This window comes from Bombyx mori, chromosome 7, assembly GCF_030269925.1.
Source record: "Bombyx mori chromosome 7, ASM3026992v2".
NCBI classification, from domain to species: Eukaryota; Metazoa; Arthropoda; class Insecta; order Lepidoptera; family Bombycidae; genus Bombyx; species Bombyx mori.
In genome coordinates, this window is record NC_085113.1 from 10,896,207 (window position 1) to 10,912,255 (window position 16,049).

The window sequence follows — 16,049 nt, forward strand, 5'->3', positions numbered from 1 at the left end:
GTACAGTATGCTGTTTGCCGATGACATAGTGCTCGTCGGAGAAAACGGGCTCGAGGTCCAAAACATACTGGAGAAATGGCGATGCAAGTTGGAGAGTGTTGGCCTAAAAATCAGCAGATCGAAAACCGAACATCTGTTCTGTGATTTTGGCGGTCTCTCCAATTTTACACCCATTTCCCTCGACGGAACACCTTTGCCAGTATGTCAAGACTTCCGATACCTAGGGTCTGTTATCCAAAGCGACGGTGAACTGGATCGTACTGTGAGGCACAGAATTGACGCAGGATGGATGAAATGGCGGCAGGTCACGGGCACCATATGTGACTCGCACATCCCTCTTCCCCTAAAAGGGAAGATATATAAGACCTTAATAAGGCCTGCCGTCTTGTATGGATCAGCTTGTTGGACTACGAAAGTGGCGTATGAAAGACGATTGCATGCAGCAGAGATGCGAATATTGCGATGGATGTGTGGAGTAACGAGAATGGATAGAATACGGAATGAATATGTTAGAGGAAGTCTGAAAGTGGCACCTGTGACAGAGAAGCTGAGGACTGCACGTTTGGGATGGTATGGACATGTGATGAGACGAAATGAAAATGAGGTTGTTAAGAGAGTGTTAACTATGAATGTGGAAGGATTTAGAGGAAGAGGTAGACCTAAGAAGAAATGGATGGATTGTGTGAAAGACGATATGGGTAGGAGGGGAGTGAGCGAAGAAATGGTATATGATAGAAAAGTATGGAAGGAGAAAACATGTTGCGCCGACCCCAGGTGACTGGGAGAAGGGCAGGATAATGAATGATTTTCAACAGTAATAATAAGATTTGCATCAATCATCATCATCATCATCAATAGTTCATCGTTCTTTTAATATTAAACCATAAGAAAAAAATCATAACTTTTTTGTAGAAAATTTGAAGATCTACAACTGTGGTTTAAGGTTTTATTTTGATTAAACTTACCGTTTTCGAGAAAAATCCATAAAAACCTCAAACTTTGACCTTTGACCTCGAATAACTTTGTAGCACACATAGGATCGATGGAGATTTCTAAAACTTTATTTGTAATAGTAAACCCTAGCTCTCCACCAATATTTGGCTCTCCGGCAATTTTTGTTATTTGACCACTATTTTTATGTCTAAATTGACCGAACTAATACCCCACCTGCCGTGCGTGTGGCGATCTGGAGATTTTCTCCTGTGGAAAAAAGGGCATATCCTGACGCTGACGATAAGACCTGAAGCTGGGTGCTTGTCGTTTATCGACGACAAGCACCCAGCTTCAGGTCTTGTTTTATAATATGCGACAGAGTCCTAGCGGGAATCTTCATTTCTCGCGATAAGATTTTTTGCTTCCTAATGGGGTTTTGACGAATTCTGGCTTTAACAGCTATAACAGCCTTTGATTTTTTCTGGTCTTCGGCAGATGAAGTGTTGTTGTATCTGTTGATAGTACGATATACGAACATACAGCTGAAACCAAGCTTTTGAAGTGTCTTGAATATGACCGACGGCTCCATACCAATTTAGTGCAAGGCGATCCCCGCAATCTTTACTGCAATTCTTTAACACCCCATTCCATATTGTAATTTGATAATGAACACGCAAAAATATGTGAAATGGTGCAAAATCGAAAGAAATTTTTAATATAATATATGTGTTCCAAATTAAAAATAATTAAACAGTTTAAAAAGAAAGAAAAGTTTTTATGTAACAGTATTTATGGACAGACTAGTTACATAGGTATTGAAACAGTTAAATGCTTCATCTGGTTTAACTCTCACAATTGTAGTAGTTGGCGGCTCCAATATATGTAAAAAACGTTATTCTTCTGTTACTGCTTCACATATTTCTTCATCTTTCATAAGTTGCTCTATTTCTTCGATGAAGGGATCGAAGAAATAGAGCAACTTATGAAAGAGACCGAGAATAATTTTTCTTCACTTGTCTTCAATCCTCTTTTTGATAGATTTTGTAACCAATCGGCAATAGGTAGATTATCTTCAGGATCCCATTTTTCTGTTTTTTTTTTCTGTTTGTGATACAGCATTCATTGTGGGCCATAACTTTTTCCATGAAGATTGGATTAAGTAAGATGAAACAGACTTCCAAGCATGAACGAGAGAAAATACAACATCCTTCAAATTCAATTCTTTAAGGCTCTGCGTTATATCACCTTCCTGAGATGTAATATGAATCAGCAATTTATTTTTATACCAGGTCTTTACTTTTTGATCCATCGGATGAAGTAAAGGTGTGCAGTTTGGTGGTTTCCTATTGGATGGTTTGGATATTCCCATCACTTGATTTAAGTTCTCGTTCATTTGGGTAGCCTAGAGCATTGTCAAGGTTTATGGGCAAGTTGGATCTTTTCATAAACTTCTTGACTTCTGGGACAAAGTGGTTATGAAACTGTGTCGTCCAAGGTGATATAATGAAAAAGTCAAACTCAATAATTACAATAATACAGTTTTCTTTATTAAAGTGACTGAGAAACATATTAATCCTAATAATTTTAAAAAAATGCTTGTGAACTACGCGGACCAAATATTTAGCCGATCGGTTTTTGCTGCTATTAGCGTTCTTGTCAGCAATCATAGATTACCAGAATAAGCTCAGTATACCGCAGACTTTATAGAAGAAATCAATAACATATTTGATGTGTTAAACTCAAGCAAAGTTTCATGTCCTAACAAATAACAAAAAGCATTTTCAATGAAACAAACCTACTCATTAGTAAAAATTTCATGTTTATAACTCAAACATAACATTTTCTAGTAAGTGTTAAAAGATGGCACTCCGAATATGCCATTTATTGTTTTCGTAAGGAACATTGGTTTATTTGGGATGATAATTGATGCAAAAGAGTTCAATTAAAACCATTTATTATTTTACGCAAAATTTAATCTATGAGGTTCTCAAAATGTCCACCTCTTTGTTGTAGGCATAAAGCCAAGCGAATTAAAATGTATTGTGTCGCTCTCCTTATCATTTCAGGATTATTGCGAATATCATTCGCATAGTTAATTATGCGGTCATTCAAATCAGCCTCATTGTTGATGGGAGTATTGTAGACATGTTGCTTCATAGTCCTCCATAGGAAATAATCAAGGGGCGTCAAATCGGGTGAACGCGCAGGCCACCCTACAGGTCCTTGCCGGCCGATATATTTATCACGATAATTATCGTTTAAAAATGATCTCACATTTCTAGCTTAATGAGCAGGACATCCATCCACCTGCAGAAACATCCTTCGACGCAAAGCCATAAAACAAGAGGTACACCCTCTAATAATTCTGGTAGTTCATCAATCAATAGACTTAAAAATCTTTCACCGGTCAAAGTTCTCGGCAATACAACTGGTCCAATCAACTTGTCATCGAGAAGACCAGCCCAAACATTTATTGAAAATTTTACTTGAAAAGTCGATGAACGTTTCAATTTCGGGTTTTCACCTGCATGGCACCATTTTTGTAAATTTCGATAGTTATTAATACCGTCTCTAGTGAATGTCGCTTCATCCATCCATAGTATGGTTTTTGGAAAATTTGGGTTTTCCAAGGTTTTTCTTTATATCCAAGTGGACATCACAGACCTTGGACAGCAGTCTACGTCTTCATGTAGATGTTTCACCCTTTGGTAGTGATAAGGATGCAATCCTTCTTTCTTTAAAATGATCTACGCTGATTTTTGAGATATCCCGTGACGAAGAACCATTCTTCTAGTACTTATGTATGGATCAGCAAACAAATCACTAATTACTGCTTCTTCAATAATTACTTGATATCAGAGAAATCACACTTAGACAAAATAAATTCAAATGAACGATCATTTCTTTCTTTCATAATTTCTTTCTAAGCACACCGCGGGCGTAAAACGCGTCGTGAGTTGTGCTTTAATTTTTTAAATATATATCTGCATTCTACAGAAACTGAGGGTCCGTAACCGCAGCGGACTCGGGTAAACTTAGCCTAAAGCTGACGACTGGCTGATGTTTTCTAAGCTTTGTAGATGTTATCGCTTATGGGTTTTTTGCTCCAGATAGCCTCGCATACCTTTCTAGTACTCTTATTTGGTAATTCAGAATTTGAAAATACAATATATGGATATTGTATTTTCAAATTCTGAATTACCAAATAAAAAAACCATTTGATGTAGAAACAAATGTATTGAGAACAATAATTTAATGTCTTCTTGAACCTCGTTATTAAATAGAACGAGAACCCCATGCCCACGTTTGCCTCTAATGACAACTCTTTTAAACTTTTCTACCAAGACTCTTTTGATTTCTTTCCGAGGTATTCTTTTAGGATTTTTAAGTCACTTTCCAAAGGGGCTATAGTTACTATATCCCACTTATTTGTGTTAAGATCTGATGCTGCTCGGCTGGATATATCAAATTACCAATTAAGAGTCAATGATTTGAATTAAAGTTTTAGATCTGCCTCTATTTCTGCTGTGTTTTAATCCATGTAAGGCCATGTAAGGGGGAATGTAAATTTGATTGAGGGTATGCGATATTATTTTGAGTGCCATTTGCAATTAGTTTGCGCAACGCTATGGTTTTTTGGCTTGCGAAAACATCGTCGTTTGGTTTCAAAGGGTGCAAGGTGGGTGGTTTTTGCAACTTCGGTTGTTGGCTTCTCATTCTTGGATAAATTTGGTGGGATTGATTTGGGCGCTTCGGAACGCGGCTGCTGTTTCCTTGCATGCGAACGTTCGCTCTTATTTGTTTCTTCGGGTTGTATCGCGCGTATGGGCGCGGATGCGTGGATTCTCTCCTTTCTTTTAAGGCGTTCTAAGCGTCCATGCTTGTATATGTCATCTAGGACGCTTTGATCAACAGATGAAGACTTAACTCGGGCGTGAAGTTGACTAATGTACAACTTCCCACGCCCAACCTACTTTCGGAGCTAAATTTATTTTCACCTGTACGTTTGTATGGATTTGCATAATCAACAGTATGAGGGTAGGGATTGACCGTTCTAGCCAGTCTTACAGCATACGTGCTCTTATTCGACATGTCTAAAATTAGACTCGAGACCAGGACCATAGCGATACTCGCGGTAAGATAATTTTCTCCACTCATTATCTTACTGACCTCTTTTAAAACAACGCAAATTCGCTCGATGCACTTCCACTCTTCGTTGAAGGGTGGGGCAGCCTATGTAACTATGCTGAGACCTTAGAACTTATTATCTCAAGGTGGGTGGCGCATTTAGTTTGTAGATGTCTATGGGCTCCAGAACCACTTAACACCAGTGGGCGGTGAGCTCGTCCACATATCTAAGCTATAAAAAAAAGGTATAAAATCTCTCCATCATTAAATAAGTAGAATTCCACCTGGTGGAAATGGCTTTTACAAGGCTCCTGGGTTGTTGGACATTTAAATTGTTAATCCGATATTTCATCAGCTTTTCTTTCCCAATACAGCTCTTTTTAAAAAATGATACCGTTCTGGCAACCTTGTCTCTAAGTATCTTTATTCGTTTTTAAAGTGTCCTAGACTTTTAAGTGTAATTTATGCTCCAAGCATCAAAAGTGATTCTAATTAATATAGAGCCAGCTCGTAACATGTTTGTGGCGTTGTCTGACACTAAAAATATTTTTTTTTGAGTTATACCCCATACATCTGCTATCGTCTGGAGTTCCTGCGCAATTTTAATACCTGTATGACTACCATCGAGTTGATCACATTGTAGTAAAATGGATTTCAATTGTAAGTCTTGAAGAAATTGATTACCAAGTTTAGTTTTTTCATTGTTTTCTTTTTCCTCGAAATTTGCAAATAAACTTCTACATACGTTCTTCCAAGCTTCTTGTTTGATGAATTTATTTTTATAATCTTCGTTACTAGTGTCCCAAAGAACAGGGTGCTCCTCAATCAGTCATATAAAAAAATTAAAGTTGTACTCTGTTTTTATTTTATTTTTCGCTTGTTAAGCTCCGCTTATTAGCAAGCCATAGTGCCAAAATATTTGTTTTCGTACTCACCAGAATCCTCTTCATTAGCCGGGTTGATTTCCAGAATTCAGCCGCAATAATCACCGTATTCACGGAACGCTACAATACAACGTTCTAAGCGGCACTGTATAATTTCCGAAGACAACCTTTCGGTTTCTCCCAACAGGTTATGAAGTCTTGAAAGAGAGCCTTTGATGTAACGACGCTTTCCCATCAAATGGGAAAGCACCTCCTAGCTATCTATCACTTTGCTACACAGTTTAAAACTACCTTATAAGAAAGGATAAAGTCTCTAGGACTTCGCGAAAAAACCACAATTAACACAGTTTTTCGTTAGTTGTTTACCAAACCGAATTACCGAACACAGATCCAATACAAAATGCGCACAATGGTTGCGGAATGCGCCATCGGCCAATGAGAGCGGAGAACCCACGAAGTTAGTCGCGACTCGCCGGTAGGTAGCGCCACGCCAGCGCGTGGTCCAAAAACGTCGTCGTTGGAATGGAACTTGAGCTTGAACCACACGCGCGGGATAAATTAAAAGACGATCGGCTAAAATGGTTGTCATTGTAACCAATTACTACTCAGAAAAATCTTGACAGTAAAAACAAAGTATGGTTGATTTAGAGGGGGAATCCGCACAAAACCTGTTTGACGCTCTTTTTAAGGCACTAAATAACATAAATCAAATATTGAAGTTGCTGTTGGTTTCGGTGCTGATACTACCAATATCATGTTTGGCGAGCAGGGTGGAATCATTCCGAAAATGAAGAAATACAATCCACATAGCTTATTTATAAAGTGTGTCTGCTGCCATTCTACAGCTTTATCAGTAAGTAACGCTAGTAAAGACACGTAACCAAGGGCCGCGAATCAATTAGTTAAAGAGGTTTACGGATATTTTGCTCATAGTAGCAAAAGACAAAGGGAATTAACAGAATTTCAAAAGTTTGTAAAGGCAGCAAAAACATGTAATATTACAACACTATGATATCCGCATATTATACTCTTGCGTGAATAGGATCTTCAAGCAATGAGATGCGCTAAAAATTTACTTTCAAGGGCAATATTTGCATGAGAAAAATAACTCCTCCCGATTTTTATAAGAACAATATATTGAGAATATTTTAAAATTATATTTCTATGCACTAGATTATCATTTGCCAATTGTTAACAAATTAAATATAATATTCCAAGTAGATTATGCAATTGTACACATAGTTTGTAAGGATGTTTCTGAAATGTTCATGTCTCTATTAAGTTGCTACATGAAAAATAGTTACATTAAAAACGTAGACCTACTTCTTATAGATCCTAGATCTGACGTTAACTTATTGCCACTCAGGAGCTGTACTTAGGTGTTAATGTTAGCAGGAAAATTACTCTCCTAGCAAAAGACAGTACTCTAAAAAGTAGAATTCAAACGTTCCTCGAGCGAATGCAATCCTTTTTGGTTGAACTTTCAAGTGAATTAAAAACTGGCTTGCCATTATATTTAACTGTTCAAAGATTTGCAGTTCTTTACTTCTCAACATGTTGAGTATAAAGATTTTAGTTCAATATCAAATATTATAAATCAATCCCCTAATTTTGCTGATAACAAAAAAAAATCAACACATTGTTGACGAATACAGACAATTAAAAATTTCTCAAAAAATTAGCTACTACGGTAGTCTCTATGCCTCACGTGCTCCCAAACCCTTTGCCCACCCAGAGAATGATCACCGAGCCCCCTTAGTTCGCCACTATACGGAAGACATACCCGACATCAGTATAGAGGAGATAAGGGCTGCTTTGGAACAGCTTAAAAAATAACAGAGCTACAGGGGATGACGGAATCAGTACAGAATTGTTGAAGGCAAGTGGTACACCAGTTCTCAACCAATTATGCACAACGTTCAACACCGTCATCCATAAAACTACTACACCGCAAGCCTGGAGTAAGGGTACGGTCATTCTTTTCTTTAAGAAGGGAGACAGTGCTCTGCTCAAGAACTACAGGTCTATTTCACTTCTTAGCCATATTTATAAGCTGTTTTCGGGAATCCTTACAAATCACTTGGCCTCTAGACTTGACGAGTTCCAATCTCCGGAGCAGGCTGGGTGTCGCAAAGGCGGAACATATCCTCATCGTTTGCACACTTTTTTAAATTGATATGCTCATTAATAACAGTCAAACACTGGAAATATCTATTTTCCATGTCTTCTACATTTTCTATGTCGGACGAATCTATTGTCAAAATTTCTTTGTTGTAAGTTTCATATTCTTTAAAAGATGATAATAATTTGTCGCGTTTTGCAATTAGAATTCCGAGTTTAGATATTTTTATACTATTTTCATCTAATACAAAATTATGAATGCGTGTTAGCGTACCTTTTACGTATTCCCTTTCAACTATTAGGTTTTTGCCATGTTGACGCTTTTTTTGCTAATAATTAAAGTGAAAACTTAAATCTGAATAAATTAAATGAATTGGCAAACAAGATGGCGATAAAGCTATTTGATTGATTGAATCGACGCAGACGACGCTTAACCCTTTATTTGGCAAAAAAATAAACATTTTGAGACAAATACTGAAATATGAATGTGTAGTGCCTAAATATGCCCAGAAAAATAGTAAAAAAATTCTAGGGTTTTCAGCTTTCCTGAAAAATCACGTATACGCTCACGCTACTACATACACTGCCAAGTGGGTAAATAAATATGTATTCATTTGAATGTATTTTGGGACATACCTTACCAAAACCAGTAAGAATAAAAATCATAAATATGTATTGTAACTTTAATTAAAAACAAACGTAAATCAAATCTCTTTATAAAAATGAGTTGATGGATATACATTATGAAAGCAAAGTAGCGGGTATAATGAACTATAATGGCTCTGCAACACTGATTGGCAATAAATGCTGGAAGTAAACTCAGAAACTCTACTCGTTTTTGAAAATGATAAATTAGTTGACGATTCTCGGGTTTACTTCCGGTAACGAAACATAACCGGACTTGGCATTTGCTGCAAACGACAGTCGTCTCAACGGACTCAGGACTCAACGGAAACTGGCTGTATCGCTTTTTGTGGTCGTTTTTTGATGTCGAGTGGGTCAATCACAGCACATCTATTATTTTTGAGTCCTTCATAAATTTCGTACCTAAAAGCCTTCAAGGGCATAGCCTTTTTTATTTTAGCACAATCATTTCTGTAAGATAGCCATGCATTGTTGATTCATATATCAAACAGCTGGGCAAATATGCCGATATACCAACGTCGTGTCTTGAAAGGAGTTCTGTATAGCGAGATGAGCATATCCGCCAAATTTACACCATTCATAGCATAGCAAACGCTACTGCAAAGAGGCCAAACAAAAAGTTGAAGTCAATTTGTCCACAAGTGGTCAAAGAGTATGTTTGTTATTATACTCTTTGACTATTATATTTATATTATTTGCTCTTATTTTTTCAACTATGGGCCTACTCTTGTGATATCTGTCACTATTATCAGTGTGTCTACGCGAGACACTGTGGCTTTATTGCTTCTATAATAAAACCAATTTAATGCTTGCTACTTGCTTTAATTATAATTTACAATGTTTTAGTCGTGATTGTTCTGCGATGAATGTATGAATGTGACCTTTCTCGAAAAGGAAGGATCTTGTCCCAATAATGATTATTGTGAGGTAAATTAAGAATATTGTTGAATGCTCGTCAGCTCGCGGTGCCGGTAGTAGTAAATGTTTTGGTATGACGTTTTGGCTAGCTTGCTGTGCTAAACGAGTCAGGCGCCGCGACAAGTGCTATTGTTGACGAAATGAAGTTATCTTTGAATTTTTCGGTACCTTTTTATGGGCATTAGGTCTGCAACTAAACCGAATCTGTATTGCAGACTCCAATAGTCTGTATATGAAGGCATGGACACGACCCCCATGAGGATGTGAATAGCCAGAAAATCTCGAGGTTCGTCTACAAGTAATTCAATCGATCGTTCGGTTTTTTCCACTGAATACGCATTCGTATGTTCTATAATATCAGTTCTAACGTCTGGGGAAAAAAACATGTAAAAATAGTCCAAGGGAGTAGTAGGTGTCTGAGAATCGATCTCTGGTACATCTTCCACAGTTGCTTTGTGTCGAAAAACAGCAGCCAGCAGCAGCAGCAGGTTGTGCAGGCGAAGCTTGTGATGCAGCAGCGACTTGAGATACAGGACTTAGAGTAGCAGGAGTGGCAGGAATGGCAGGCGTGGCAGCGGCTGCAGGTGTTGGAATGTGGCTTATTATCGGAATAGTACTGCAATCATTCGCATTTATGCTCCTGGCGGCAGGGCCAGTTGTTTTATTTAATATCCCGTTTATTAAACTAAGGCTATTCAATTCATTACCAGGATCTGTCTTTACATATTGTGCGACGATTTGGTCGCAAATTCTAACCAACCTAGTCAATATATTGGGGTTGCCATCGAACTCTGGCACTGGGTGAAGGGTCTTGTAAATTTGATCTGGGTCTACGGCCATTTCTAATTTGTCACTTATGTTAAAACCTAAATTCATATTTAAATCGATGTTTCTCTGTCTACTATTAATCACCGTAATTTTTCTGATGAAAATTTTTGTATTCGGATTGAAAGAAAGCAACACAAAAAGAAGGTTCAAGTACTTACATAAAATATATCATCTTGATCTTCTCGCGAATCGATTTCCAGATACAGCGCCGGGCGTGTCTTCACGATTCGGGTATTAGATATGGATTTGATAGCGCGAGCAGCGACTATACAGAGTCGGTAGAATTAACGATTTTTTTTGGAGTTCTTTACCGCGACGCGCACTGCTTCGAATATCCTACCGACTGCGCCAGTTATGTACAGTGTACAGCCGTAATATTTAACAAAAGACCAAAAATTTATTAACTTATTTATCAGAGTTTTAATTATTACAATTAATTGATACTAAGACAGTAATGAGTGGACTTGGACGATGTCAGTACCGAAGCGACACCAGCGGGCCCCGGCCTGAGCGGCATAGCGGCGTTGCAGTGCTAGCACTTAACGCCAATCGCGTACTTTTCCATGAACATGGAATGTCGACAATTTGTAGTCACGCCATTGGTTGCTAATTGTGAAATCGCGAAGTAGAAAAATGCATATACTTAAGGTAGATAATAGGTAGGGTAAAAGCACCAGTCATGTAAACAGTCGAGGTGAACTGAGGTGGGAAGTCTCAGATCAAACGAAATTACAAACATGTTTATTTTTGTATAATTTTTTACTGTTTGTATTTGTTGTTTATTTGGATTTAATTAGTTATAGAAGGAATATTAGAGGTGCTACAATAAAAGTCACAGAGATCGTAAATAAAACAAAGAATAAAAAAATATTGAGTGCTTATATTGAGAAAAAGGATAAATATACAAAATAATAAAAAAAATTGATGCAATTTGAATAAATCACATGTTTGCATTTAAAAATAAATAATAGGTTAAAAAAACTAAAAACTAAAAAACACGCTTTATATAAAATTCAACTAAAAAATAGAAAATAAATTTTAATAAATTTAAATTGAAAATAGTGTAAAAAATATATATTTTTTTTAAAAAAAAAAAGCGTGTGGTGCTTTTTAAGATATTATTGAAATAATAATTCTTCTACTCATATCTGTCAGAAAAATGTTTATAACTAATAACACCATGCACTCCACGCTTTTTTTACTATAAAATATATGACGGAGGAGAAACGCTGACGGAATGTTTTTAAAAGCATTGCTGCAGCATTGCTGACGTCACGGTTATTAATTTCTTGACGATGACCCATGTTTGGACTTCCGAAACAAAACTTCACGAGAACTTGGTGAGCTGCGTATATTTCACGAGGAGCGTAACGATGTTCCAGAGAAATCCGTACTGTGCTACGGCTCGGACACGAATGACCAAGCGCTTTTTTTTTAAATTAAGGCCGTCTTTATTCTCTTGTCTTTTTAGCTCTGTCATCTTAAAACGGTCCTTCAGTTCAGACATGATAGTATAAACTCTATTACAGGTTCAAAATGATACTTTATACCTGCCTTCTATAGTAGCGTCATTTGGGAACACCACACCCTGTAGACGTTGTTGGACTCCTTGATTCTGGGCGTCGATAGGCCCGAATCTCAATAGATTACGTGTTGGAGTCAGATTAGCTGGGATTAATTGTTGAGGTAGTGGTTGATAGCTAGAATTATTCTGTTGGCTGGCGATTACGCGATTTGCCGTGACCAGAGGACAAATGTACGCTTCATATACGTTATGAGTCGTCGCGTTAATCGGACCGAAGGTTCCAGATGGTACATCGTCAATTGGACCCTGTGGTATAGCGAGCTGAGGGAGGTTAAGTTTTAGATCAACTCCCGTTTGCGTTAGAACATTGTTATCGTCTTCGGTAGACACTGATAATCTGGTAAGACTTCACGAAGATCAGTTCTTGTACCGAGTATATTTTGTCCATTTTGGCGAGCTACTTCGGCAACCTGTAGATTGAGGTGATTACAAGAAACGTGTGTGAAAAGTGAAAGTGGTAAACGTTCGGCTAGTCGCGGGTCTATACCGCGGATTTTTTCATAAGTCTCTTCAACGATGGGAATGAAACCTCCGAAGTCAAAGTTTTGTGTATGGACATCTTCAAGCGACACCAACGTTGAATGCGGTCCGATGTCATACATGGGTTCTTCACGTGGTGGTGAATCCTCCGTTGTTGGTTTGAGGTAGGGATGGCGATTCTTTCCAAAAAAGATCGATTTTTAAATCGATTCGAATCGTAACCTGATAAATCGATTCATAAAAAAATCGAGGTCTAAAAAATCGATTTCTAAAAAATCTATTTTTTTCAAATTTGTATTTACAATGTAAATATAAGTCCATTTTATGAAAAACAAAAATGATACCATAATAAACAATCTCTGGGATCTCTTATCAGTAAAATCAGGATTTTATTAGTTCAGGGAATTCGATAATTACAATTATTTTTATTACCATATCAAAATATCAGATCAGATATAAAAGAAGACATTTATTTTCTAAATGTATTTGTTACATTAAAAAGTTAAGAGAGTAGATAACAATAGCTTTTAGTTCCCAATGCTTCATATCTAAGCTTTTTAAAAACAACAATTTGTCAAGTCTAATGGGATCCAAGCGGTTCCGCTCATCACTTGCGATGTTGCCGGAAATTGAAAAAAGGCGCTCACAGGGAACAGATGATCCTACGATCACGGCTATTGAGTGAACATGGTGATAAATAGAGTTTTTTTGTTCTTGCCAATAAAGTATAGGATCATACTTTAGATGCGCAACTGCCTGTGATAAATAGTGTTTAAACTCTTCGTTTAAGCCTTGACTTTCCAGTGCAAGTGTATTACATGTAGAGAGTTGCTTTTTGACAAGCAACTTATGAAAATCCCAAATTCCTTTTTCTAAATCAGTCCCTTCTATTGCGTCGAATTCTTCACTATTATTTTGTGGAAGTTGTTGCTGTGATTGAATATCTAAAATTGAAGTATTTATTCTATTTATTGCTCGAGAACAGGCTACATGGTCAGTAAAATGATTTTTTTTAAATCTAGGATCTAAAATTATCGCATCAGCTAACAAATGAACTTGTTCAATATTTCCAAATCTTTTCTTTAAACCGTCCATAATTAAAGTTCTTGATTTAGCTCCAATGTCAGTTGAAGTTTTCATCGTATTATATGTTCCAGTCAGACAAGATACGATTGGTATAATTTTACTGGCTGTAACATAGTCTTCTCCCGATATTTCTTTAGTTATTACTTCTAATGGTCTCAATATATTTATAAGATCTTTTATAAATTCTAACTGCTGTGCAGTTAGCATTGTCGGTGCTTTAGGATACTTGAGTAATATTGGCGCAATAATTTCAGATAACTCAACAAATCGTTCCAATTGATAAAAAACAGAATTCCATCGGGTACATACAGACTGAATCAGCCCCCAAAGGCTTTTTTCGGTGATCTTGAGCTTTCTTTAAAGCGTCTGCAGCATTTGTATTATGCTTAAAATATGTAGTAATATCTTTGACAGCTGTTAGTAAATTCTTGGCTTCTTCCAGTCCATCCTTATTGTCAAATGGTTTTGATGCTACTAAGTTTAATGTATGGGCAAAACATGGCATGTGTTTATTTTTGCCATAAACATTTGTGACAGCTTTAACGATATTTGCGCCATTGTCCGTGATAAACGCTACCACTTTATTACTTGTAATGCCCCATTTTTCTGTCATTTTGGTGTCATATTTATCGTCAATCATGTAAGTGATTGTTGTTCTGGCTGGAACTTTATATAGTGGTGCTACTACTTTCATTAAATAATTAAATCCTGTTTTTTCCACAGTATTCAGAGGTAAGCCATCTTTTGCTATCATGAAGACTATTGCATTGGTTATTTGACCACGCTTAACACCATTATCTGAAAATTAATTAAAAAATCCTAATTATCGATCTTGTACGCATCTCACTTTCTTGAAAATGAATTCAAAAAAGATTTCGATTTCATGCCTTACCTCCGAATGATTTTATATTTGTTAAGCAAGAAGTCAATGTTTGCTGTTTTAAGACTGATGTAGAGGCAGTAGAAGAAAGCCACACTTTCAGTATCCGAATTATCAACATTTTGCAAATCTGGAACTGGCACAATATCTAACGTCGTATCATCAACCTAAAAAAAGAAAACATAGTTATTTTGATTTATTGAACATTGATTTTTATTTTTTTCAAACTCAGTACATTGGATCACCATTTTGTGCATTATCACATTTACCACCACCACTTTCACTCTTCTTTTTGAGACTTACGGTCTTAATTGTTGGATGGCGTCTTAATAAATGATTACGCAAGTTTGTTGTGTTTCCCTTAGTTTTTACTTCCTGGTGACAATATTTGCATGTGCCTCCTAAGGCTCCTAAGTCTTTTTTTATGAAATGATTCCATATATCACTTTTACCCGACATGCTAAAAAAAAAATTTGTTCCTCATTAAACTTGTTAAACAACAAAATTTTTAGCAAGTAGTTACTATCTTCCAGTAATATTCAAAGTAAAGTTAAAATCCTGTCAGCATCAATTCTTTCAATATAAAAAAATAGTTTAACATTTCATGCATAAAAAATTAACATTTACGGCACCCAGGTTTCTTTCTGCTTAAACTGATTTCACTTAATTAAGGTAAAATTGGAGTAAAATAGGCAGATGATTAAAAAAAAAAAAAAAAAACGAGAGCTTTATTATTTTTTATGTAAACAAAATAAACAATTTGAGGTTATACAGATGAATGGACACCAGGTAATAGTAAAATATGAACACTTTATTAATTAAGAATTCCACCTAGTTATTTCAATGCTCATAATTGATTATTCATATGTAAACTAATTTAAATGACTTAGATACACGATTAGATTTAATAATAGCAACTAATAGAACAAACTTAAAAAAATAGCATCAAAGTAAAAAATAAAAAGCGTTTTACTTACTCTCAATTGATTATTATTCCGTAACAAACACTACATAGAAATAAATATTTATTTCCCTAATCACAGTATGTATATTACAACAATCAGCCAATCAAGGCATATATATAAACAAATGAATGAATAATAACAAGACAAAACAATGACGCAATATCAGTCAACAAAGTCAAAGATTACCAACGTAACTTTTTTTTACTAAATAGAAGCGACGAAAACTAAACATACCGCCATCCCGCGAGTTTTTAAGTAATTAAACATTTAACTGGCAATGCCGTAATATTGTGAGTACATTCAGCTAATTCTAAATTTTTTTTTTTTTTACCATAACAGAAAAAATCGAAAGTCGATTTTCAAGGGTAAAATATCGATTCACTGAATCGATTCAGTATGACATATCGATTTAAAAAATCGATTTATTTGGTCCGAGAAATCGATTCTTCGATTAATCGATTTGAGATCGCCATCCCTAGTTTGAGGGCTGAGGTATTAACCTTCTCAGACTTACTGCTCTTCTTATCTTCTGCCTTCTTGAAACCCTGAGACCTAGCGCTAGGCTTGCGGTTGGGTTTGGCACGATTTTGGTCAAA

The 16,049-nt window shown here is 36.3% G+C and overlaps 1 protein-coding gene and 1 non-coding gene across 2 annotated transcripts; one reads left to right on the forward strand and one right to left on the reverse strand.

The window, feature by feature from the left end:
* Positions 1-11,317: 11,317 nt before the first annotated feature.
* Positions 11,318-15,138, reverse strand: LOC101745866 (uncharacterized). The gene is made up of 2 exons (XM_004927052.5): positions 14,501-15,138; positions 11,318-14,406 (listed from the first exon to the last, which is right to left on the reverse strand). Exons 1-2 carry the CDS (start codon positions 14,607-14,609, stop codon positions 13,868-13,870), a joined length of 648 nt encoding a protein of 215 aa, XP_004927109.4. The 5' UTR covers positions 14,610-15,138; the 3' UTR covers positions 11,318-13,867.
* Mir3257 (microRNA mir-3257) lies at positions 12,171-12,258 on the forward strand. Its single transcript, NR_107542.1, has one exon. It is a non-coding gene; the product is annotated as a microRNA mir-3257 (primary transcript).
* Positions 15,139-16,049: the final 911 nt, after the last annotated feature.